Source organism: Chanodichthys erythropterus, chromosome 24 (assembly GCF_024489055.1).
Source record: "Chanodichthys erythropterus isolate Z2021 chromosome 24, ASM2448905v1, whole genome shotgun sequence".
NCBI lineage: Eukaryota > Metazoa > Chordata > Actinopteri > Cypriniformes > Xenocyprididae > Chanodichthys > Chanodichthys erythropterus.
In genome coordinates this window covers 17,584,784-17,610,604 of record NC_090244.1, presented here as the reverse complement: position 1 = coordinate 17,610,604, position 25,821 = coordinate 17,584,784, and the positions used below count along the sequence as shown (strand labels likewise).

The following is a 25,821-nucleotide window of genomic DNA, read 5'->3' as shown; positions in this document are numbered from 1 at the left end:
CCGCGACACCCACAGTAAACGGAGAGCCAACAGTCAATAACGCATAATCCAGAAAGCAGGTAAGTGATGAACGCGGTCCCTCTTGTCTCAGTTTATTCTGAAGGGGTTGATTAATGCCATCACAAAAGAAGTCAATAAGAGCACAGTCAGGCCAGTCTGCATAATGGGCAATATCCAGAAACTTCTGAATGTGGTTCTCCAGGGTACTATTACCTTGACGAAGGTGGATGAGACATATAGCTGGGTCCATGCTGATGCTGAATGTGACGGAAACACTCACGGTAGCTGCTGGATCTTGGTGTGGCGAAGTATTCTGTTGTGAATGGGAGGCTCAGGCAGGAGATCCAAGTGCAGCGTCTTTATTGAAGTTAGAATGGTCGTACAGGCAGGGTCAATCAGGAACAAACAGGAGCAGCAAAGGACAGGCAGGGTCGTAGTCGGGGTACAGGCGGTAGGTCAAAAGGCAGGCAGATATCACTCACAGAACAGTATACAAGGCAAGGATCAGGACAGGCAGCAACGGATCAAAAACCGGAACAAACAAGGTCGAGAACAGACAGGCAAACAGGGAATAAACGCTCAGAAATTGCAACAACAGTTAACAATACTTCGCGGTGGGGTGGTGTGTTTGGAAGTCCTTTATAGTCCTGTTAATGAGCTGCAGCTGGGTGTGGTAATCAGTGTGGTGTGCTAGGGTGGATGTGGCAACAGGTGATGGGTGTGAAGTGAACATGTGACTGACAGGGAGATTTGTGGGAAGTGTAGTCCGGGGAGTGACAGGAACAGACGGTGATCGTTACAGGTTACCCATATTCTTCAAAATATCTTTGTGTTCAGCAGAAAAAAGAAATTCATATAGGTTTGGAACAACTTGAGGGTGAGTAAATGATGACAGAAATTTAATTTTTGGGTGAACTGTCCCTTTAAGCTTTGAAAACTTCTTTGAAGACATAAAGACAGATTCTAGGATAAATACTTTGCACTAACCTCTCGAGCCTGATTTTAAAGACCAGATGACTTCCTCAGCAAGCCACTCAGTTCCAGCACCGCTCAGCACATCCGGTGTAATTATCTTGTCTTTGTACTGAATATCCAGTTGAGGCGTTTAGTTTTGTTGTGCTTTATGTGCTCAGAGATATCACAGTTTATCTGGGTTTGCTGTGCGGTTTGTTGTGTCTGTGAATGGCACCAGCATTGATGCTCTCTTGCTTTGTTAATTGGTTTGGCTCCTCCTCATCAAGCTCCCAAAAGAAAACAACTGCAATTAGTGATCGCCAACATACCAAAGCAGTTGTGTCGCACAACAATTTTGAGTGATTTGAGGCCTGATGATTACAATGAAATGCATTCGCTTTTGTTGCTTTGACACTTGAAGGCCTGATAATATGGGTCAGTATCAATGAAAGAAGAGGAGTTAGTTGTTAGAAGTCGTTACAAAATGTAATCTTTGTATAAATGTTGTTTTCATGTAGTTTTGAAAAACATTTTTCAAGAAACATTTCAATTAAATGACTAAAAATGTAACATCGAGTAAATGTAACAACACATTTTCCTCAGTACATGTGTGTGTACACATCTTAATCATTATTTTCAGAAAAGCTTTTTTAAAATATATTTTTCAAGGTAAAAAGCTATTTTTAACAATTAATTATTTATTCATAAATATTTCATTTTGGTGAATTGCACCACATAACCTGAATTAATCTTGTCTTGTCATGAAAAAAGATCAAATTATTTATTCTAATGAATTATTGACCCTAAAACACAGTTTTTTTGTTTGTTTGTTTTTTTCTTCATGTTGGTTGCGCAATATGACTTTTATTAGCATATAAAAGTTATTAAAGAATCAAAACAAAGACTATAGAATAACACAAGATGCGGCACTCGTATTGTTTTGAATGGGAGAACGTGCAACGCGAAATATGGCGGAATAAGTCCCGCCTTCTAAGTAAGAGCCAATCATGGAGCCAATTGCCGATTGGTAAAGTCATCGCGTCACTGCAGCGGCCGTTAGAAGCTCCGGTTCACTTTCCCGCCGGAACGCGCTACCTCAGCTGGACTGAGTGGCAAAAGAACCTGCTGCATGACTGGATTTAATAGGGGTAACTGCGAAAACGCGAGTAAAACAAACGGCCTAAAGGTTGGGCACGAAAGTGTTTCTTACAACTTGTCAAATAAACCTAATCCATGGATATTGACATGCAGCCAGGAATCGTGTTTCCTGACATTTGTGCCTGATTTCGACGCTGAGGAAACACATAAGGCAAATCTGCCTGTGAATATTTTATATAACTACAATATCGGTATAAATCCGCGTAATCACTTATATCAATGTTATATCGTCATATTGTCCAACCCTAAAACAGTTTTATAGTATAGCTAGTTTTTGTCAGTGTTTATTTAAAAACTCCCAATTATGCAGAATATAAGATGGAAAATATTTCATTGATGATTTGTTAACATAATTTATAAAAATACAATATATACGGTATGATTTTACCTCAAAATCCAACATTTTGACACAAAATGATAACTGCAAATCCATGTTTCTCTGCTGGAGTCCAGCTGTTTCTGTACATTGCAGTGATCCATTTGCTTCTTTTTTCTGACTGTAGCTCTCGGCAGTCTTTAAATATATACCTCAGATTTTGTGGCAAAGCTATTTGTCAGTCGCAAAGCTCTTTTTCGTTTTGGATGTGCTTTGTGTGTTTTTCGCTGCGCTTTGTGTGTTTTTCGCTGCATTCACGCTGAAAACCAATGCCGACGCTCAGTCTTTGTGCCACTCAGTGGGCGTGACCGCAGTCGTAACGGTCGACGATGACGTCACTTGTATACCCTCTATCCGCTTGTTAAGTCGTGATGTAAGGAACGCCGTTTCCGGTTCCAAGCCTCGACTCGTTTCACTTGAGAATGCCATCGACGGCCGTTTATGAGCACTATTTATTCACATTAAACATCAATCATTTAAAAAAGTTAAACATTTTAAATACTTACAGTCTACACAACAGTCTCCGTGCTCACAGCGTCACAGACATTAATATTTTAATGATTTATAAAAGATGAATCATTGTCTGGCCATCTGGAATTTTGATATGGAGATAAAGGTTGTAATTATATATTTTTTTTAGTATTACACCACATCGTGTGTGTATGTTAGCACCATTTGTTGTTTTCTTGTGGTACGAGATAGAGCGTTAGGACCCGGAAGCGCTGCCGTGTGACGTCAGACTTAACAACCGGATAGAAACAGTCAGACGTGCGCTTCCTATAGAAACACGCACTTAGGACTGCGCATGCGCATTAGCTTGATTCAGCTTGAAAAATACCGTTTTTTGTCATGATTCGAGCTTTTAGAAACAAAATGACAGCTGTTGTCAGATTTCGTTGGTGATTTCAAATATGAAAATGAATCGAAAGCTTGATGAACAGCTTTGGAGAATTTGATGAAGAGGTAGGAGCTGCACCGAGAGGCATTTCAAAGATGTCCGCCAAGTGAAATGACTTGTCTTTAAGGGACCTTGATTAAAATAAGCAGTGATTCCCTTATTTAATCACTTAAGTCACTTATAATAATAATTATGACAAAAAAAAAAAAAAACTAATTCCTATATAAGAAGACATTGTGTTATCAGGGCTGTTGTACCACCTGACATTTCTTGTATGAAATGACTTCATGTCCCTCAAAAATATTAAAATTAATTTTCATTCAGAAATTATAAACACTCATCATAGGTGTATCCATCATACATATGAATTGCATTTTTAAATATATTTATGTATTAATCTATATAGAAAAAGTGCATCATGTCATTGATCCATATAAAAAAGAGAGCGTCTAGCCTATGAAAGGATCATGTAGTGAGAATATGCTGAGCACAGCACCAAAAAACACACTTGATATTCGTTCTTGTATTTAAACAGTTGTGAAAACACAGTCGTCCTTCTTACCGTAATGCAATATGATTGTTGTTATGGAGGGTAAATCCCCTGAAGTAGACAGTTTCTGTAATGTCAGGTGGATTAACTTTTCAGACACAAACGTTTAGACTACATGACAGGGTGGGGGCGAGTATCTCTGGCTCTTACACGGGACCACCTGCCACTTTCTTCCTTCCTTTCTTTCTTTTGCATGTTTTCACACATTAAAACATTCCTACAGCTTTAAGATTTCCTTTCAAATACTATAATAGTTGCTTTTTTTCTTTGAAAAGAATGTGTTTTGGCAATTCTGAAAGCCTGATGGTGCATTCCTGTTGGTATTTATCTGATTTTGTTACCCACATAGGGAGGGAATGAAGTCCATAGGAAGTCCCCCTTCTCTGCTTGCAAAACATGAAAATTGCATACCTCAACAGTATTTGGCAGCACAGACAGATCAAGGACTATGGTTAAGTTCCATATTCTTATGTAACAGAAGCAGTTGGTCTAAGTCAGCAAAGTACAAATACAGTGTGGCGGAGGTGTACGGTATATCAGTTTAATGCATTTTTGCATTTTTGAGCTGTGCAAGGAATATGTATGGTAGACCCAGACATTATCCACCAAGTTTGGCTCCAATCATGAGCTTGGATAACCTCCCTAAGTGTCCGGCCCTCCCTGAGAGTGCTATGGCCTGGAGGTCTGTTTCACAGCTTCATGTCTTGGCAGGTGTAAAAATGAAATATACCATACCACCCTGTTGCATAAAGCACTTAGAGTTTTCCCTTAAGATCGCCCTTAATGATATGCATATTGTGTGGTTTTATGAAACACCACGTGATTGCCGAGGCGTAAAACTCATTAGCGCCAACTTGTGGCCGATTTCTTTCAAAATTCTTACAGACCTCTAGGTCCATGTGTCAAACATGCCCACCGAGTTTCATTCCGATCGGCCTCCGTTAACCTTGTATAATAGGTGCTCAAAATTCATTGGCCGATGGCGGTCATGTTTTTTGAGGTACGCCAGTGTCCTCATAGACCATCATGCCTCCTTGGACCAAAACACTGCATGCCAAATTTCAAGTCAAACGGACCGACGGTTGCCTAGTTATAGCCATTTATGTGTTTTTTGTGTCTCATAGCACCCCCAAGTGGCAGAGGTGTGCAGTTTTTTTTTTTATTTGACCAAAGACTGAGCTTATACATGAATGTACAAAGTTTGGTGAAGATATTCCATTCCATTCAAGAGTTATAGCTAAAAATAGCATTTGGCTAATGTTAGCATTGATGTTTTTGGCGTACTGTTTCGTGCAAAATTCGAAATTTCAACTTTTTTTGGATAATTATTGATATTCAGTCACCAGAGAATATTTCTGCAGTGGTTTGGTTCCGATCGGTTGAAAATCCTAGGACTAGTTCGCAAAAGTAGGTTTGGGCTTCGGGTCAATTTTACGGAAAAACGGTGCATCGTACAGTAAAAAAGGCGCAAAACAATTTAGTTTTTTGCGCTGTAGAAGCCCCCGTTAGGCCGATTGGGCCGAGACTTTGATAGGTTCTCCCCAAATTGAGCTCTACAATCTGGCCAAATTTCAAGTCTCTAGGCCTTACGGTTTAGGCTGCACGATGCGTTTTACGGCGGACGAAAAAGAATAATAAAAATCAGGACAATTACAATAGGGTTTCAGAGCACTTCGTGCTTGAACCCCTAATTACCAAGGCTGCCGTGTGTCCACCAGAGCGTTTTTAGCCAGCTGAAAACACTAGGCGCTCTGCTTAAAACGCCCGTCTGTGAGCGCTTGAGAGTGCTTCTGAGAGCGCTTTGTTTGTTTCCGTTGAGACGCTTTGTTGCTATGATACGGAATATCCGCATCACTGTTACTTATAACTGATTTTGCAGGTAATTTGTTTCATACTAAAAATGTTCACACGATGTGGAATTACTTGCTATGTATGTTCGGAGACCAGCAATATTAATTTGTCATCCATTTTGTTTCTGTTTGTTGATGTCGCTGTACAGCAAGAATGTGACAGTTGGTTGGAGTTGTATTTGTCCCGCCCCTCCTCCACTCTGATTGGACGGCCGGCTAAAAAGTGACAGTGATGAGCGCAGCGTTTTATTCAAAGTTGAACATTCTTCAACTCGAGGCGACCAGTAAAAAACGCCCAGCTCTCAGCGCTTGAACGTGAAAAAGACGCTCAGCGCCTCGTTGTGTGTTCACACTGCCGGCGGCGAGAGCGTCAAAGGCGAATGTTGACGCTCTCGCCCGGCGGCGGTGTGAACGCACTCTCAGCGTTTAAAAAACGCGTCGCTCCCATTGAAAACAATTGAAAAAGTATGCTAGCAGCTGAAAAAAAAAAGGCTCTGGTGGACACACGGCCTTATTAATTTTAACTTAAAATGAAAACTGAAATAGTTATTCAAAATAGTTATAAAAACAATAGGCCTAATAGTATATAAATAATACTAAAATAAAATTGGCCAAGATACAACTGAAGAAAAAAAATCTTATTTGGTATGTTTTTTTTTTAATAATTAATGGCAGCTTCACTATTTTCTCATTTGTAAGTTGCTTTGGATAAAAGTGTCTGCTAAATGATTAATATAAAAGATGAAAAAATCACCAGTATAGGCCAAATAAAGGGCGAAAAAACACTAGAAGACACTGTGAAAAGACATAGTCAAAAAAAAAAAAAAAGATAATGATGAGCAGTAGCCAGTATTATATGTGTGGATGAGGCGTGTGAGTGAATTTGGCGAGGTCTAGGTGTCAAGAACATAGAGAACATCCTGAGCCAGAGTACTGCTGACATCCTGAGCGCCTGCTGGAAGAAAACCTGAGACTCTCTCCATCATCAACAACAACAACAACAACACTAAAACTGTAGCTCTACATTGACATCTAGCGGCCAGTTCATAGAACAACACTTCACTATTGTGTCAAAATATCAGTGTCTTTTTCATAAGTTGTGGTAATGAACAAATTTAAAATTCTCACTACACTTCAAACTGTCTGGACAGGTAGATACAACCAAAATTGGCTCTCATTTTGCGCAAAATGAAGGGGTTTATTATACATTGATGACCGGCTGACTGGCTGCTTACCATATGAAATAAAATAAAATATGGACATGGAAATACTGATGTTAAATTATTTATTATTTTACTTGTAGAGACTGTAGAGATACACAACACAAACACATACAGTAGGAATCATTGGGTTCCTGGATGAATATTCAGTAATACAGTGTTGTACCAATATCAAACAAGTATGCCAGAGAACAGTGGAATAACATCACATGACACATGACACAAAGTATAACTTTTGAAGGCAGTTCTTGTAGTTCATTGTAAACTGGTTTTAAAATGCACAATTATTAATGTTAATAAATGTACTACATCTTCTAATCGTTCCTTTTGTAAGCCTGTGAAGATGCTGCATGAATACTGCAATGTTTCAACACAAGTAAATGTTAATGGTCCATATCATGGCTCTGCAGTCAAGTGTGACATGAATAAATCCACTCGACCGACCAAACTGTTAAAAATGTAATCTCTTTAAGTCATATCTGCAGTAGTAGATTACAATTAGTTTCCTAGCAAAGACAACAACCCCTGAATCTGAATCGTGCTTCAATTTAAAAGACATTCAGGAAGTGCAATTAATGAATTAATGAAACTTTGGCTTTTGCACTCAATGCCATTATAATTTTCTCCTGATATTAAAATGGTTTAGTGTTTATATTGGTAGACACTTGGTATACATATTTTTAAAATAGTTTCATTCAATGCCATGGCCATTGGTTAAAACAATTTGGTAAATGTAAGAATGTAAATGTATATTTGAACATTTTTTTTTTTTTTTTTCAATTTATAAAATTAGTGTATTTGTGGTAGTTTTCTCCCCAGCTAAAATAGATTTCAATTGTTTTTGTCATTCAGAAAAATAAATCTTTCCTTGAGCACTTGATGCAGCTTCTCCTTTGCCATTTCCCAGCTGTCTTCCCAGTCTAGAATTCAAACAATAAACTTGTAACAAACTGTAATGCTTTAATATTTAATATTGCACACAAATATTTTGAACTTAATTAGGTAGCAGAACACACTCTACAATTGTAATTTGCTTGACAGAAAAATGGTTTACTCTGGTCATCAAAGGGTTAATTGTCCTTAATGTCATTAATTACTCACCCCATGTCGTTCTACACCCGAAAGACCTTCGTTCATCTTCAGAACACAAATTAAGATATTTTTGATTTAAAAAAAACACCCAGAAAGCTACTAAAGACACTTTAAAAATGTTGATGTGACTACAGTGGTTCAACCTTAATGTTATGAAGCAACGAGAATACTTTTTTGTGCGCCAAAAAAAAACAAACAGCGACTTTATTCAACAATATCTAGTGATGGGCGATTTCAAAACACTGCTTCATGAAGCTTCGAAGCTTTACGAATCTTTTGTTTCGAATCGGTGGTTCGGAGCGTGTATCAAACTGCCAAATGATACGTGCTCTGAACCACTGATTCGAATCAAATGATTCGTAAAGCTTCGAAGCTTCATGAAGCAGTGTTTTGAAATCGCCCATCACTAGATATTGTTGAATAAAGTCGCTGTTTGTTTTTTTTTGGCGCACAAAAAAGTATTCTCGTTGCTTCATAACATTAAGGTTGAACCACTGTAGTCACATGAACTCTTTTAAATATGTCTTTAGTAGCTTTCTGGGCATTGAAAAAGGAAATGATCTTGCTGCCAATGCAGGCCTCACTGAGCCATTGGATTTCATCAAAAACATCTTAATTTGTGTTCAGAAGATGAATGAAGGTCTTACGGGTGTGGAACGACATGAGGGTGAGTAATTAATGACAGAATTTTCATTTTTGGGTGAACTAACCCTTTAAATTGATCAAAAGTGACAGTAAAGACATTTATAATGGTACAAAACACTGTTCTTTTGAACTTCCTATTTATCAAAGAATCCTGAAAATAAATGTATCATGGTTTCCACAAAAATTAAACTGTTTTCAGCTTTGAAAAAAATAAGAAATGTTTCTTGACCATCAAATCAGCGTATTAGAATGATTTCTGAAGGATCACATGACACTGACGACTAGAGTAATGTAATAATTACAATATTACTAGTTTTAATGTATTTTTGATCAAATAAATGCAGCCTTGGTGAGCAGAAAAGACTTCTTTTAAAAAAAATCTTACCAACCCCAAACTTTTGAATGTTACTTTATGTCTAATTATTTATACATAACATTATAATTAAATAATTGTTGATAAATAAACATTAAATATTTACTGAACATGTATTGTTTTGTGAGTGATAGCCCACCTGGACTGTAGCAGGTTAACGGGACAGAGAAAGTAGCCTTCGCTCCAAGCACTTCGTCTGTGTCCTCAAACACTGGCTGCGGCAGATGCTGCTGTACGAACCACTCATTTAGGCGGTTTCTCAAAGATGCATCGTTTGCTCCTGTAACAGGTTCAGAACTGAATGAAAATCATTAAATTATCATTTTCTAATAATGTACTTAAGTAGTGTTTAGACAAGCTGGTTGATATTCAGTTGCTCTGACCTGTCTCTACCCCCAGCAGGCCCAGTATTCGTGCGCTGAGATGATTCCGAGCTGCTTTCTTTGAGTTCTGGCACGTGCACTTCACAGTATAGTCACAGAACGACAGCTGGACACAGGCCTGTTGCACAGGCTCCAGGGAAATGACAGGGTCTTTCTGACCGGCCCCCTTCAGCATGGAGCTCAGCTGATTCTGTACATCTTCAGCACTGTCAGCTCCAGTTATTGAAGCATAATCAAAGAGAGGTGATAGTGAACTTAGGGCTTTCTGGAGGGCATCTGACTTGGCTTCATCCTCCGTGGAACCTAAAAAAGACCACACGTTATTTTAATAAAATGGCATTCATTCAGATATTTAATACATGTTTGGGGTCCAATATTTCTTAGACACACATATTTGTCATTGACCCTACAAAAAAAAAAAAAAAGAATTTTCTTGATTCTGTTGAGTACAAACTCATTCTTACAGTTTGTTTAACATCAAACAAGATGCTCATACTAACCTTGTTCTGTATATTCAACTGTGCAACTTATGTTCTTTATTGAGCAGTAAAACGGCGGTGCAGATCCTTCAACATCATCTTGTGGAAGAGGAAGAGAATTCTGAGAAAAAAACTGCTTGACCTTCGCATTGGGTGTCTTTTCATCTTGAGTTTGATGTAAGAAATAAATAAGCATTAGTTAAGGAATAATATTTTATATATATATATATATATATATATATATATATTTGTTTTGTGAGTATATATATAAACACATAAATACATACATACATACATATACACTTATTACTATACCAGTCAAAAGTTTGGAAACATTACTATTTTTAATGTTTTTGAACGAAGTCTCTTATGCTCATTAAGGCTGCATTTATTTCATAATAAATACAGAAAGAACAATAATATTGTGAAATATTATTACAATTTAAAATTATGGTTTTCTTTAAAATATAATTGATGCAAAGCTGAATTTTCAGCATCATTACTCCAGTCTTCAGTGTCACATGATCCTTCAGAAATCATTCTAATATGCTGATTTATTATCAATGTTGGAAACAGTTGTGCTGCTTAATATTATATTATAACCTGTGATACTTTTTCAGGATTCTTTGATGAATAAAAAGTGAAAAAAAAATCTCAGCATTTATTTAAAATAGAAATCTTTTGTAACAATATACGGTAACACTTTACTTGAAGGGGTGTGCATAAAACTGACATGACACCTTCATAATCTTGACATGACACGTGTCATGAATATGAAGGAGGTTTTATGAATGTTTATGACAACTGTCATTAAATGTCATTCGCTCAATTATGTCATTTTTAATGCAAAGATGACATTGTTTGAGATGTCTTTGTTACGACAACTTGACATAAACCAACACATCATAACCTGTCAGTGTCTTTGTCATGACAACTTGACATTACTAAGACAATATAACCTGTCATAAACATGACATAGCAGATAACTACTTGGCTTTATGGGTTAATATTACATTACATTATTTTGGTAACACTTCAGTATAGGGAACACGTATATAAACGATTAACTAACTTTTCCCTCAATAAACTCTTAATTTACTGCTTATTATAGTTAATTGTTAGGTTTAGGTATTGGGTAGGATTAAGAATGTAGAATAAGTTCATGCAGAATAAGGCATTAATATGTGCTTTATAAGTACTAATAAATAGCCAATATTTTAGCCATATGATTGCTAATAGTAATAAGCAACTAGTTAAAAGACCCTAAAATAAAGTGTTACCATTATTTTATAACACTGTCATCTTTTTTACGAAATTTGAAATTGTCTATTATCTGACCTTCTGTTGGAGGAAACTTAAAAAAACAAAAACAAAAAAAACATGAAACGAAAAATAGTCATGACACTGTTATAAAATTATTTGTCAGAGTTTTGTCACTTAATGACATTTTAATGACACTGTAGTTGAGCTCAAGATACATATTCATGACACTATTATAATGGCCTCATGACAGCCAATGTCAAAACCAACCACATGACAGTTTAATGTAATGTTAACCCATAAAGCTAAATGATGTCAAGTTGTCATGACAAACACACTGACAGGTTATGATGTATTGGTTTATGACAAGTTGTCATAACTCGGACATCTCAAACAATGGCATCTTTGCATTAAAAATGACATAATTAAGCGAATGACATTTAATGACAGTTGTCATATACATTCATAAAACCCTCCTTCATATTCATGACACGTGTCATGTCAAGATTATGAAGGTGTCATGTCAGTCTTATGCACACCCCTTCAAGTAAAGTGTTACCCAATATACACTACCGTTAAAAAGTTTGAGGTCAGTAATTTTCTTTCTTTCTTTTTTTTTGAAAGAAATTAATACTTTTATTCAGCACGGATGTGTTAGATTGATAAAAAGTGATAGTAAAGATTTATATTGTTAGAAAAGATTTATATTTTAAATAAATGCTGTTCTTTTTAACCTTTTATTCATCAATGAATCCTGAATAAAGTATCACAGTTTCCAAAAAAATATTAAGCAGCACAACTGTTTTCAACATTGATAATAACTGAGTATCAAATCAGCATATTAGAATGATTTCTGAAGGATCATGTGACAATGAAGACTGGAGTAACGATGCTGAAAATTCAGCTTTGATCACAGAAATAAATTATATTTTAAAGCATATTAAAATAGAAAACCATAATTTTAAATTTTAATATTTCACAAAATTTTTCTGTATTTATTATGAAATAAATGCAGCCTTAATGAGCATAAGAGACTTTGTTCAAAAACATAAAAAAATAGTAATGTTTCCAAACTTTTGACTGGTATAGTACATTTTAAGCACATAAATACACAAAAGTACCTGTACTGGAATCCAAAATTGACACTGCACGGCCAAACAACAGGTAGGTTTTTTGTATGGCTTCTTTCTTGGAGTTGTAGCCTTGTTTGTTAACGCAAGTATATTTTTCCAGGTTGATTTCTACAGTACATTTGAAATTCGTATTACACTTAATGTTCTCCATCTTCACATGTGGGGGCTTGAGATTATATACACTAAAAAGCACATCGATTTCTGTAAAATACACAAAGATGTACAAGCAGATAAGTGTGCGGTTGCAAATCAGTGCATGTTATCACACTGTACCACTAGCACTGCTAGTGAGGTCCCCTGAAATAGCATATCATCTTCACCTGGAAAATCAATCCTGGGCTTTTTCCTCTCTGGAGAACTGGATTTTTGAGGGTCCGGCAGCACAGGAACAGGATCACGGACTGACTCTTGGCCTGATGTTGGCTGTGCTGATGTAGAGATGCTTTTAGACTTCAGTTCTGAATGCTCCTTCTCTGCTGCCTGACCAATCGATACTGCCAGACAAAAATTCAAAATTAATTCCAAAATTCAATGTCGTAGAGTAGATGCAAGAATTTGAATTGTTTGGTTACTCACAGTCTGAAATGTGTGGGCTGATACCGCTGGTCACCTTCTCTTCTCGGATCTCATCTTTATACTCTTGAGTTTCATAGACAGCAGTTTTGAGATGCAGCATCTCTAGACGCTCCTTCAGAACACCTTTGAAGTTCTCCTCAGTATCAGATATAACACAGTTGAGGATCCCTGACAGATGCTGCAGAGCAACTTTAGCTGCCTGTTGCTCCGCCAGTTTCCTCCTGTTGGCGCCATCTGAGAAATGTAAGACATGAAAACTAAAGATCAGCAAACAACAGCTTGTAAATCAAAACACATATTTTAGTAAACAGAAGATAAACTCCCAATGTAATCTCATGCAATAGGTTTACATGCATCCAAGCCCAAAAAACACTTTTCTCATAATATACATTGCATCATCACCTCTTTTCTCACAGTGTCTGAACTGGTTCGATTACTAATTCAGTCCCTCTAGTCTAAACCCCTCCTATGAGAGAGTTTACTCTGCTCTGATTGGTCAGATGGCCCAGTCTGTTTTGATTGGTCTTCTGCTTACAGGGTGTGTCATAAACGAAATGCTCATTACCATATCTGTATTTCATTCCCAGCGGATCTTGATCTTTGATATTCATATACAAGCAGCAGTATATGAAAGGTAATATAATAGGGGCACCTTAAAATGTCTTTATTCAAGGTAATATTTCACCCCAAAAATAGTGTTCAACAATAAATAAAAGTAGAAATCACCTTTGTCATAAAAACTGAAAGGTCCATTGAATTTGAGTTTGCAGATGGTTGTGTTGTCATCATCAACAAACTCTTCGGTTGGCTTTTGTAAATCATGGGTGTTGAAATGATCCATGATCAGTGTCCTGTACGTCTGACCTGTTGTAACACAAACTAAAACCAGGTTATGCTTTTCTGACAATCATTTTAACATATTTAACATATTCTAACATGGCTTTATATCAAATCTTTGATATCTAACCTAAACTTTATACTTTACCTTCTGCTGGAGCACTGATGCGAAATCTTTCCCATAAAACCTTATAAGCGGCTTCAGTTGCTTCTTCCTTTGAGGAGCATTTATCAGACGCTACTTCTTGATTGAGATCCACAGTGACTTTACCAAAGAAAGTCATTCCTGAAATGGCAAAAGATATTCATGCTTACGGTTTTCAAAAAAATCATACATCTATGTACAATTCACATCATACAAATTCATATGAAATTGCCACCTTGTAAAATAGTTATGTTTTCCCATGAATTTGGGTTAAAAGAGAAGCCACAGCAAAAGGGAGGGAAATTTATTTTGATGAAAGATTACGAGGATACGTTTTGTTTTGTTTTTTCAAAAAATAATGATGTCCACAGAAAAACTGTTTATAGTATATCCTGCAACATTCCATTAACAAAAAAATACAATCGTCAATTTTAATTTCATGGTGACTTTCTGAGTAATTTCCTGCTGTATTTTCTATTTTCCACAGACTGTCTTGTACACATTTTAAATTTAAAAACACTACCAATCTCTACTTGTGTCCTCTGCAATAGAGTGGTGCAGGGATGACGTCAAAACCCAGAAGACTAATTCACTAGTGGTTCCCTCCAAGATTTTCCTATGGGTTTTTATAATGGGGTTTTTCAATTTATGAGTAAAATACGGTCAGTGGTAAACACACATAACTTGGTGCTACTTGGATGTTTTGTTATAGAATATAAATTACACACACCCAAGACGACAACACAAATTTTGAAGCTGTTATGTTTATTTTATAAAAACCCATAGCAAAATCTTCAGGGAACCTCTGGCAAATTAGTCTTCCTGGTTTTGACACTTTACAGCACCAATTTCTTATTTCTTTTTATATGCTCCAGTACCTGGACAATCAATCCCAGGCTTTTTCTTCTGTGCGGCTGGAGAACTGGATTCTTGAGGGTCCGGCAGCACAGGAACAGGATCACAGACTGTCTCTTGGCCTGATGTTGGCTGTGCTGTTGTAGAGATGCTTTTAGACTTCAGTTCTGAATGCTCTTTCTCTGCTGCCTGACTGATCAATTCTGCAGAAGTAGCCAGGTCCCAACTGATGCCACTGGTCACATGGTCATCACTAATCTCTTTATACTCTTGAGTTTCATAGACAGCAGTTTTGAGATGCAGCATCTCTAGATGCTCCTTCAGAACACCTTTGAAGTTCTCCTCAGTACCTGATACGACACAGTTGAGGATCCCTGACAGATGCTGCAGAGCAACTTTAGCTGCCTGTTGCTCTGCTGTTCTCTTCTTGGTGGAGCCATCTGAGAAATGTAAGGAATGAAAACTAAAGAGCAGCAAACAATAGCTTGTAAATCAACACAAACCTTTAGTGAAAGGAAGATAAAAGATGTTTAACCAATGACTAACAGTAGAAGTGCAATTACCTTTGTCATAGAAAGTAAAAGGGCCGACGAGTTTGAGCTTGCAAATGGTTGTGTCGTCGTCATTTTGAACAAAGAGTTCTGTTGGTTTTTGGAAACGCTGTGTGTTGAAATATTCCATGATCAATGACCTGTATGTCCGACCTGTTGAAATGGGAATATAAAGCAGCTTAACCGTGCAATTCAGAAAATCATTGAATCCCTAAAATGCCAAAGTACTTCAGAGAATGTGTTCAAAAACATGTTATTTTCATAGTACTTTTAGGGTTAAACATTTTTAACCATAACTCTTTTTTTCCAGAGATGTAAAACTGAAAATATAAGTAAAATGTTATTAGATGAAAATGTTTTTTTGGGGGAAGTACCAATAGTACCTAGAAATTGCCCCTAGAAATACAAAATGTACAACTGAAAATAGAAGTAATATGTTATTTAATGAATATATGTAATTTGAGTTTTGATGTGTTGGAAAATACCAATTAACTAATTTTCAGAGGTATTTTAGAGGCAATCTTGCCCATTCAAGTGTTAAAACTGCACATATATTGCATAAACCTTAAATGGATTTATTTCCAAAAACTTTACATGTTTGGTTCACTATTCTGTATTTATTAAAGAGCTTATGCTTATAAAGTACTTTATAAGTATTAAATAAAGTATCGGTGAAACACTTTAGATGCAAACTCGCAATATTTGTCTTTTCATTGTATCTTACACGGTTAGTTCACCCAAAAATGAAATTTCTGTCCATGTTGAATGATGACTCGTTATTGGCCGACTCCTCCATCAGCATCAAGTGCATGCGTCATGCTGCTCACATAAACAGCATTGGCCAATACTGAGCCAATTCTATCCAATACTAGTCACATGGACTATTTTAACCATGTCTTTACTACTTTTCTGGACCTTGAATGTGGTAACTATGTTGGTTTTTATAGGGGATAAAAAACCTGTCAGATTTCATCAAAAATACTTTATCTTAATTTGTGTTCAGAAGATGACCAAAGGTCTTATATGGGTTTGGAACAAAATAAAGGTGAGTAAGTAATGACAAAAATTCATTTTTGGGTGAACTAACCCTTTAAGCTTAACTTCATCCTTTACCTTCTGCTGGAGCACTGATGCGAAATCTTTCCCATAAAACCTTATAAGCGGCTTCAGTTGCTTCTTCCACTGAAGCGCATCTATCAGACGCAACTTCTTGATCAAGATCCACAGTCACTTTACCAAAGAAAGTGATTCCTGAAATGTCAAAATCTGAAATTACAGACCGATCGTAGTTTCATCTCAATGCAGGACTGTGCACCATTATTCAGTACTATCAGTTTTACCTGAGGAAGATGAACAGGAGGCCTCAGGCTGTGTGACTGAGCTTAATGGTTCATCTGTGCTTTCTTCCTGTAATTTCAGCTGCTTAAGGGCAATGTATGCCACCTCCTGATGGGCGTTCTTTTTGTCATTAATCACCCTCTGGCCAAAGAAACTTTGCCCATTCACCTTCACTTCAGCCCTGTAACCTGTACAGAGGATATGAACTTTATGATTACTGTTGAATCTAACCTGAATGAAAGATTTTCATTTGTGCATTACACTTTTTCTGTACATGTTTTATTTGTTTCTAAAGAACTATTATGCATTTAATGTCACATGGACAAATATGATGAATTTGTTACCCTGTGCTTCCAGAATCTCTGTAAAAACAGGCCATTTGTCCCCTGTCCATTTCTTTGCACGGCAATATTCATAAAGATGATTCTTGTATCTAAGTGGGTTGCCAGGAAACACTGGATCTGTGGATAGAAACGGGAAAGAATGAGACGAATGTAAATATAGTAGGACTCTTACATGTGAGAATTACTCAAGGTGTGTTAAATGTGTGTAATTTGGTTTATCAGTTTGTTCTGTGTATTAAAAGCATGACATCCACTTAATAGTGCACTTAATAGTACTGAATGCGCACTTGTAGTGCACTTCAAATCTCAAAAGTATGGTATTTAAAAAACTGTGCTTGCAGATAATATTAATGAAATAAAAGGCACTTGACGTTGAGAACACTCATGAATGTTAAGTGTTAACACACTTAAGTAGGCTTTTAAAAATGTCAATTTAAAAGTTTTACTTTGAAGTACATTTTAACTACATTTTGTGTTTAATATTTTTTTGTTCTTTAAAGAAGTGCACTTATTTTGATGTGCTGACTAACATTAAAACATGTAAACAACTTAAGTATAATTTTAAATGTATGACATACAAGTTTCAATAGAAATGACATTAAAGTTTTATTTAATTTTACCATAAATGCTTTGGCAATGCACTTTAACCATATTTTAAAATCAATAAAACTAATTTAAAAAATTACATATAAGTCCTACTTAAGTGGGTCAAAAAAGCTAATTTCATTTAACATAAATATAAAACTAACAAATCTGAAAACATTACATTCACTTCGCACTTAAGTATATTTTTTAAAGTATATTTTTCCATAGTAAGTACTCTTTTTAAAGTCCCGTGAACCGGAAGTTGTGTTATGACGTATTTCCAAGTGAAACGGAATATTGAATAGTGGATGGGGTTTTATTTTAGCGCTCCTCCTCTCCTTCTCTCGCTCATAGCAGACTATCCGTTGGAGGGGAGTGGTTTAAGCGTTTTCAACCCAAGCGTCAAACTGATGTCATTAGAAAAGGGGCACCATTGCAGAGGGAAGGAGCATTTTCAGATTTTGATTAAATATTACAAAGCCAAACAATTTTTTTGTGTGGATTGACTTGCACGGATGAATTGTTCACCACAAAACTAGCAATTTGAGCTAACAAAACAAATAAGGTCAATTTTGATTTCATGTGTACTTTAAAAGAATGCTAAAGTGTACTTCTTTTTCTAAAAACATCTAAAAATTAACAAAAATAATAAAAATAAATTTTTCATTTTGTAACTTTAAATGGGTTATTATGTGCGGCTGAACTAGGATTTCTTTGTGAGTTCACGTTTGGCCCATATCAAAGACTATAGAATTGTTTTGAATGGGAGAAAGTGAAATGCGCAATATGGAATAAGTCCCGCCTTCTAAATAAGAGCCAATCGCCGACTGGTAAAGTCATCGCATCACTGCAGCGGCTATTAGAAGCTCCGGTTCCTATAGAAACAGTCAGACACGCGCTTCCTAAAGAGACATGCATTTAGGACTGCACATGCGCATTAGCTGAAAAATAGTTTTTTTGTCATGATTTGAGCGTTAAGTAACAAAATTTATGAGGCAGTTGTAAGATTTCATTGGTGATTTCAAATATGAAAGCTTGGCAAACAGAATTTGATGTTTCCCCATTCAAAAAAAATAGGATCTGCACTTGCATGCCCGAGAGCCATTTCAAAGATGGCTGCCGAGTGAAAGGGACTTTGCCCATATAATAGAAGCATCATGTAGAAACCAAATATTGCTAAATTCCTAAAAAGATAAATATTAATGGTGTTATTTTCTTCTCACTTCTTCTTACCAAGTGTCACCTTCTCCAGGTGGTCCACTCTGTCTCCCAGTTTGGTGATTTTCTCCTCATGTTGATCTACTTTTGCCTGCATCTCTTTAAGTTTTTCGACTTCAGGGCCCAGGTTCTCCAGGAGATCTTTGTTTTGTTCCAGGAAGTCCAGGATACTCTCCATGTCCTCTGGTTTTTCCTTAACATAAAGTCATGTTTTTTTTAGAACAAACATGATGCTGTTCACACTTAACCGCTTAACAGGTCAGTGTTGATCTTTTACTACTTTACTTACTTCATCATTTTCGTCTTGGTTTCCCTCAAAGCGCGCGATAAAGTCTTCAATCCTGTCTTTCAATGCTTGCTGCTCACGGTTCAGAACTTCCATGGTCTGAAGATCTACCTGTTGGCCGTCTACTTCACATGGGGCTTCATTGAAGTTCTTGTCTAAGATGTTATTAAACTACATAGAAAAATAATATATAAAAAAATTTAGTTTTGAATTTAATTATGAATAATACAATTATATTGGTAAAGAGAGTAAAATTTATCGTAATCGCTAGTATTATTATTATTATTATTAAATAATAATAATGGTAATACTGTTTTATTAATATGATAATAATGTATTATTAATTTTCCATCCACCTGTGTTATCTTCTTTTCCAAGTCTTTCAGTTTAGGGATTTTAGGTTCGAGAATCTTGGCCAACTGCAGGACCGTATTATGATGCCTGTTCATGTCCTCCTTACTAATTTTCAAGTCAGGCGAGTGCATCGCACTGTTCCGTACATTTATTACCTTAATTTTTGAAAAGAAATAAGTGTAAAATGTGACACACAGTGAGATCTATAGTATGTGAATATCCATACCGATACTATATATACTGTAAACGAGAATTTGAAGGGGAAAAAGGATATTTGCATTTCAGAATACTTACATTTGTCACATATTTTCCCGGGATGTTGAAATGTTTACAGGAACTCATTAAGTTCAGGATGGCAGCGACATCAAACTCGGCAAACTTGCAATGTTTTTTGTGTCCACGAGGCATATGTGCCTGCAATGAAAAACATGCAATCAACAAAGATAAAAATGTAATGGACATTGATAACACCGAATAACTAAATATTACCCTCCCCATATGCAACAAGTCAATGCAACAGAAAGCACTCAGTGGCAACAGTGTACCATTATAATGCAATGGTTATTAATATTGATGAAAATAACTTACCTTGGCAACTTCCCACTTTTCTTTAGACCACAGATGTGGCCGGCAGTTGTCCCAGTGTATGCCGTTACGGCTCCCATTATGACTGGCTTCGATTTCTTTCCTCCAGTATTCACACAATTCGCAGGCAGACTACGGGTAGCAGAAAGCACAGTTTGAGAGACAGGTACAGACATTCCCAGAATCTTTGATTCTAAATGACATTCTTTTAGGCTTTTTGTAGTATTACAATATTTCTAATTGTGTTAATCCACATTTTTATTTGATATATGGATGGATGGATGGATGGATGGATGAACGGACAAGCACATCGATAGATAGACAGAGAAGCGGACATTCTTTTAGACTTTTTGTAGTATTCCTACAGTATTTGTGTTAACATTTTTATGTAAAATAGCGATGGATGGACGGACAGAGACAATAGTTAGACAATAAAGCATAAAATACAAATATGTAGAGAAAGCTGAAATGTGTGGGTCCTGTAAGTTGTATAAATAAATTTATAGTCCGTAAGTTAAAGGGATAATTCACCTAAAAATGAAAATTTGATGTTTATCTGCTTAGCCCCAGGGCATCCAAGATGTAGGTGACTTTGCTTCTTCAGTAGAACACAAATGATGAGTTTTCGGTGAACTATCCCTTTAATTGTTAAAAATTTTATTCAATTGAGTTAAAGAGTAAGTTCACCCAAAAATGAAATTTGTGTCATTTATTACTCACCCTCATGCTGTTACACACCTGTAAGACCTTTGTTCATCTTCGGAACACAAATTAAGATATTTTTGCTGAAATCCGATGGCTCTGTGAGGCCTGCATAGGGAGCAATGACATTTCCTCTCTCAAGATCCATAAAGGTACTAAAAACATATTTAAATCAGTTCATGTGACTACAGTGGTTCAATCTTAATATTATAAAGCAACGAGAATATTTTTTGTTGCGCCAAAAAAACCCAAAAAAACCAAACACGACTTATATAGTGATGGCCGATTTCAAAACACTGCTTCATGAAGCTTTGGAGCATAATGAATCAGCATGTCGAATCAGCGGTTTGGAGCGCCAAAGTCACGTGATTTCAGCAGTTTGGCGGTTTGACACGCGATCCGAATCATGATTTGACACGCTGATTCATTATGCTCCGAAGCTTCCTGAAGCAGTATTTTGAAATCGGCCATCACTAAATAAGTCGTTATTTTGGTTTTTTTTGGCGCACCAAAAATATTCTTATTGCTTTATAATATTAATATTGAACCACTGTACTCACATGAACCGATTTAAATATGTTTTTAGTACATTAATGGATCTTGAGAGAGGAAATGTCATTGTAAGCCTCACTGAGCCATCTGATTTTATCAAAAATATCTTAATTTGTGTGTTCTGAAGATGAACGAAGGTCTTACGGGTGTGGAACGACATGAGGGTGAGTAATAAATGACATTATTTTTATTTTTGGGTGAACTAACCCTTTCAGTTTGTAAATATTTATATTATACAAGTATTTTCTGCATTTTACTGTAATTTTTTTATGAATTGCAAAGTAATAGACTGCTGCTGTATAAAATGTAGAAATTTAGGATTGGGTATGTGGGTATTGGGTGTGTGTATACATATTTAACACCGTACAATGAATCGATAAATAAAGAAGGCTATTTCGATAGTTTACACTGACTTTACATTAACAGTTTACCTTAATATCGCAGCAGGTTCGCTTACAGGTCTGTCCTTTGAGATAGGTTTTGTTTCGGAGAGAGTTGTGATAAGTTTCGGTTTCCTTTTCAATGAAGTCCTGAATGCAGCTCCTCAGCATGTAAAGACTCTCCGTTGTTTTCAACCAGTTTTTGTAGTTTTCATCACTGAAGCGTGTGTAAGATAGTGTGCTGCTGCTGCTGCTCATGATCGCTCATTTAAACCCCACAGATATATGGAGTCAAATCACTCTTTGTTACAGGAGAGCAGCGATGGGTGTCTCTACCTTTGACAGTCTGTGTCTCTACTGTCATCATCAGCCGGTCAGCTGACTCAGTCCTGAGGTTGCCAGATATTCGAAAAACATCAACGACGGGCTCGTAGGTGCTTTTATCCATAACGGGGTTTAACGTGTTTGTTGATGTTCGTCATGAATACTATGGTAACCGTATATCAGGAGCTTTCAGAAACTTCTGAAGGTGGTTTACCCTTTTTCTATACCCAGAATTAATAATACAATATTAAAATGTAGGCTAAATGATTACGTGTTGATCTAAACAGAGATTAAATAAATAAGACCGTTAAATATTTATAGTTTTTATATTTATCAAACATATGTGACGTCAAAACCAACAATTTTCTCTAAAAAAAATAAAAATAAAAATTAAGTACTTGTTTACCAAAGAGACAATGTCAGTGAAGTGACACATGGTGTTTAAATAAAACAAGGAATAAAAGAGCTGTTAGTTAATATCGCCATCTAGTGGAGATCAGAATCAGATTGAGCTTTTATTTTACAGATTAAATTTTTTATTCCAGTGTACAGAATACAAGAAAATAAAAAATAAAAAAAATAGGCATACATAAAATAAATTAAATAGAATATATATATATATATATATAAATTCACAAAGCACACAACAAAATGAACATACACTCTTAAAAATAATGGTTCTTTATTGGTATCTATGGTTTCTTAACCTTCATGGAATAGATAGATAGATAGATAGATAGATAGATAGATAGATAGATAGATAGATAGATAGATAGATAGATAGATAGATAGATAGATAGATAGATAGATAGATAGATAGATAGATAGATAGATAGATAGATAGATAGATAGATTTAGTTTGATGGATAGATAGACAGATAGATAGACAGATAGATAGATAGATAAACGGCTAGATAGATAAACGGATAGATAGATAGATTTAGTTTGATAGATAGATAGACGGATAGATAGACAGATAGATAAATAGATAAACGGATAGATAGATAGATAGATAGATAGATAGATAGATAGATAGATAGATAGATAGATAGATAGATAGATAGATAGATAGATAGATAGATAGATAGATAGATAGATAGATAGATAGATGGATGGATGGATGGATAGATAGATTTAGTTTGATAGATAGATAAACTGATAGACAGATGATAGATAGATGGGTAGATATAGATAGATAGATAGATAGATAGATAGATAGATAGATAGATAGATAGATAGATAGATAGATAGATAGATAGATAGATAGATAGATAGATTTAGTTTGATAGATAGTTAGACGGATAGATAGATAGATAGATAGATAGATAGATAGATAGATAGATAGATAGATAGATAGATAGATAGATAAACGGATAGATAGATAGATTTAGTTTGATAGATAGACGGATAGATAGATAGATAAATAGATAAACGGATAGATAGATAGATAGATAGATAGATAGATAGATAGATAGATAGATAGATAGATAGATAGATAGATAGATAGATAGATAGATAGATAGATAGATAGATAGATAGATAGATAGATTTAGTTTGATAGATAGATAGGCGGATAGATAGATAGATAGATAGATAGATAGATAGATAGATAGATAGATAGATAGATAGATAGATAGATAGATAGATAGATAGATAGATAGATAGATAGATAGATAGATAGATAGATAGATAGATAGAGTTTAACAGCAGGCCAGGTGGCCCCTGGCAGGGCTCCGCTTTCAAACAAGATCCTCCATCTGTCTCCTTTTTGTCTCTCCTTTCTCCATTTGTTTATCAGTAGGGAAGAACAAGGTGAGCTCTGTCCCTGATGGCTGTTACATAAGACTGGACGACTATTAACCAAGCATAATAATTAAAAGTATAGCTGTGAAAAGCTTATCTAATAGTAATAATAATCTTGCTATAAGTGTGGGGATTTCTGGGCTCCAAAAGTTTTTGGTCACATGGGTTAAAGTGATAGCTCTTTATCTTGCCTTCTTAGTAATTAAACCAAAATTACTAGGCTATGGCAAAGTGAAGTTTTTACTCTGTAATAACAGTCTAGAATGTGCTGAATCTCCATGGAAAACTGAGGTCATCATTATCTCATAAGAAAAGACTGTCTAAACATGCAGCAGCCACACAATTGTGTGTTACACTCCAAATAGAATAGAACTAGTGGTTTCGATTAGTGACAAAAATGTTAAAATTATAGTTTATAGTCTGGATGGGGAAAGCCAGACTTTCACCTTATAAAACATCTCAGGTTGGCTCAGCTTCCAGGTCTTGGTGCTGGGTTTCATTTATATAAATGGTCAGGAATTCAAGAGAATACTAAATGAAAAAATTAAAAGACCAACTAATGATATGAAACATCCTATAAATTATTAATAGTAGTTAAATTATTAGAATTCTTGTTACTCCTTTTGTTAAAGGGGACACATCATGAAAATCTGACTTTCTTCATTCTTAAGTGCTATAATCAGATCCCCGGTGCATCTACCAACCCAGAAAATGTGAAAAAGGACAACCTAATTTGTTTGTGGTAAGCCTTTCTCTGCAAACATGTGAAAAATGAGCCATTCAGATTTCACTCCCCTAGTGAAGTATTAATGGGATTTTATTATAAAATTACTGCCCCTTAATCTGCATGTTTCCACCCATGGCGCCGCCATTTTGTTTTTCGCAAGCAATAACAGCGTACCAGTTCTAACGCCATAGCCAGTAAATTCAAGTGTCAATATTCAACTCTGAATATTCAACTTACGCAGCGCCTGTGAGCCCCTGCTTACACAGGGAGTGTGCCCTGCAACCACGGAGACATTTGTGAGAGACGCTGCGTAATATCATTGCACTGCTGCAGCCATGATACGGCAGCAAAGTTCCTTGATTATTACGCCTGAATGAGAGTATAGTTCCTACCCATACAACTTTTCATTTTCCGCTGGTCTTAGTACACGATTCAAGTTTTAAATAGGAAAAATATCAAAACTCTTTGTTCATTTTTGAGCGAGATGCTAACGGTCTAATCAGATTCAATTAACTATGCTAAGCTATGCTAAAAGTGCTACCGCCAGAACCGGAGATCGGCTGAATGGATTCGAAAACAGTAAAACTCAACTGTTTAACTTTAGGGGAGTTGGAAAATGAGCCTTTTTTTTTTTTTTAAGTGGAGTGTTCCTTTAAAGTTCCGCCCCCTCTTGGAGCAGCAGCTCATTTGCATTTAAAGGGACACACACAAAAACTGTATGATTTTGCTCCCAAATAGGGGCAAATTTGACAAGCTATAATAAATGATCTGTGGGGTATTTTAGCTGAAAATTTACAGACACATTCTGGGGACACCAGAGACTTATATTAGGCTATATCTTGTAAGGGGTATTATAGGTCCCCTTTAAAATAAATGAATAAAAGTAAAGACATGCATTCAAAGCAAACTTCAGAGCAATTTGCATGAGTATGCATTAGACTCTATTGCGATAAGAAATGGACAAGAACTTTAAAAAAAAAAAAAAAAAAAAAAAACTATAAATTGTGAATATACCATAAATCATAATCATTACTATTAATTTTCAGTGTTGGGTGTAATTCATTACTAAGTAATTAACTGTAACTGTACTTGAAAAAAGTAAAGTAAGGGATTACTCTTGTTTCTTTGTAATTTGGTTACAGTTACTTCTGATGTAATTGCATTATAGCCTACTGTATATATGTTCCATATAAAATAGTGGATTAATATGTATGTTTTAAAAGTAACATTCTCCCTTTAAATAAAATTCAAGAGAAATGTATGCAATTTGAAAGAATTAAAACCGTGG

At 35.8% G+C, this 25,821-nt stretch overlaps 1 protein-coding gene across 2 annotated transcripts; it reads right to left on the bottom strand.

Moving 5' to 3' along the window:
• Positions 1–7,063: 7,063 nt before the first annotated feature.
• On the bottom strand, positions 7,064–22,036 carry si:ch211-91p5.3 (uncharacterized). 2 transcript variants are annotated; one of them, XM_067379673.1, is made up of 20 exons: positions 21,731–22,036; positions 20,049–20,177; positions 19,755–19,874; positions 19,463–19,615; positions 19,110–19,277; positions 18,836–19,013; positions 17,018–17,134; positions 16,676–16,861; positions 16,449–16,586; positions 15,348–15,488; positions 14,808–15,224; positions 13,933–14,070; positions 13,674–13,826; positions 12,948–13,181; positions 12,692–12,865; positions 12,360–12,572; positions 10,000–10,143; positions 9,500–9,802; positions 9,256–9,396; positions 7,064–7,926 (listed from the first exon to the last, which is right to left on the bottom strand). In XM_067379673.1, the coding sequence occupies exons 1-20, from the start codon at positions 21,935–21,937 to the stop codon at positions 7,838–7,840; spliced, it is 3,543 nt and encodes a 1,180-aa protein (XP_067235774.1). In that variant the 5' UTR covers positions 21,938–22,036; the 3' UTR covers positions 7,064–7,837. The 2 variants fall into 2 exon arrangements, with proteins under 2 accessions (XP_067235774.1, XP_067235775.1); XM_067379674.1 differs by having other exon boundaries at positions 13,674–13,811.
• Between the last annotated feature and the right edge of the window lie 3,785 nt (positions 22,037–25,821).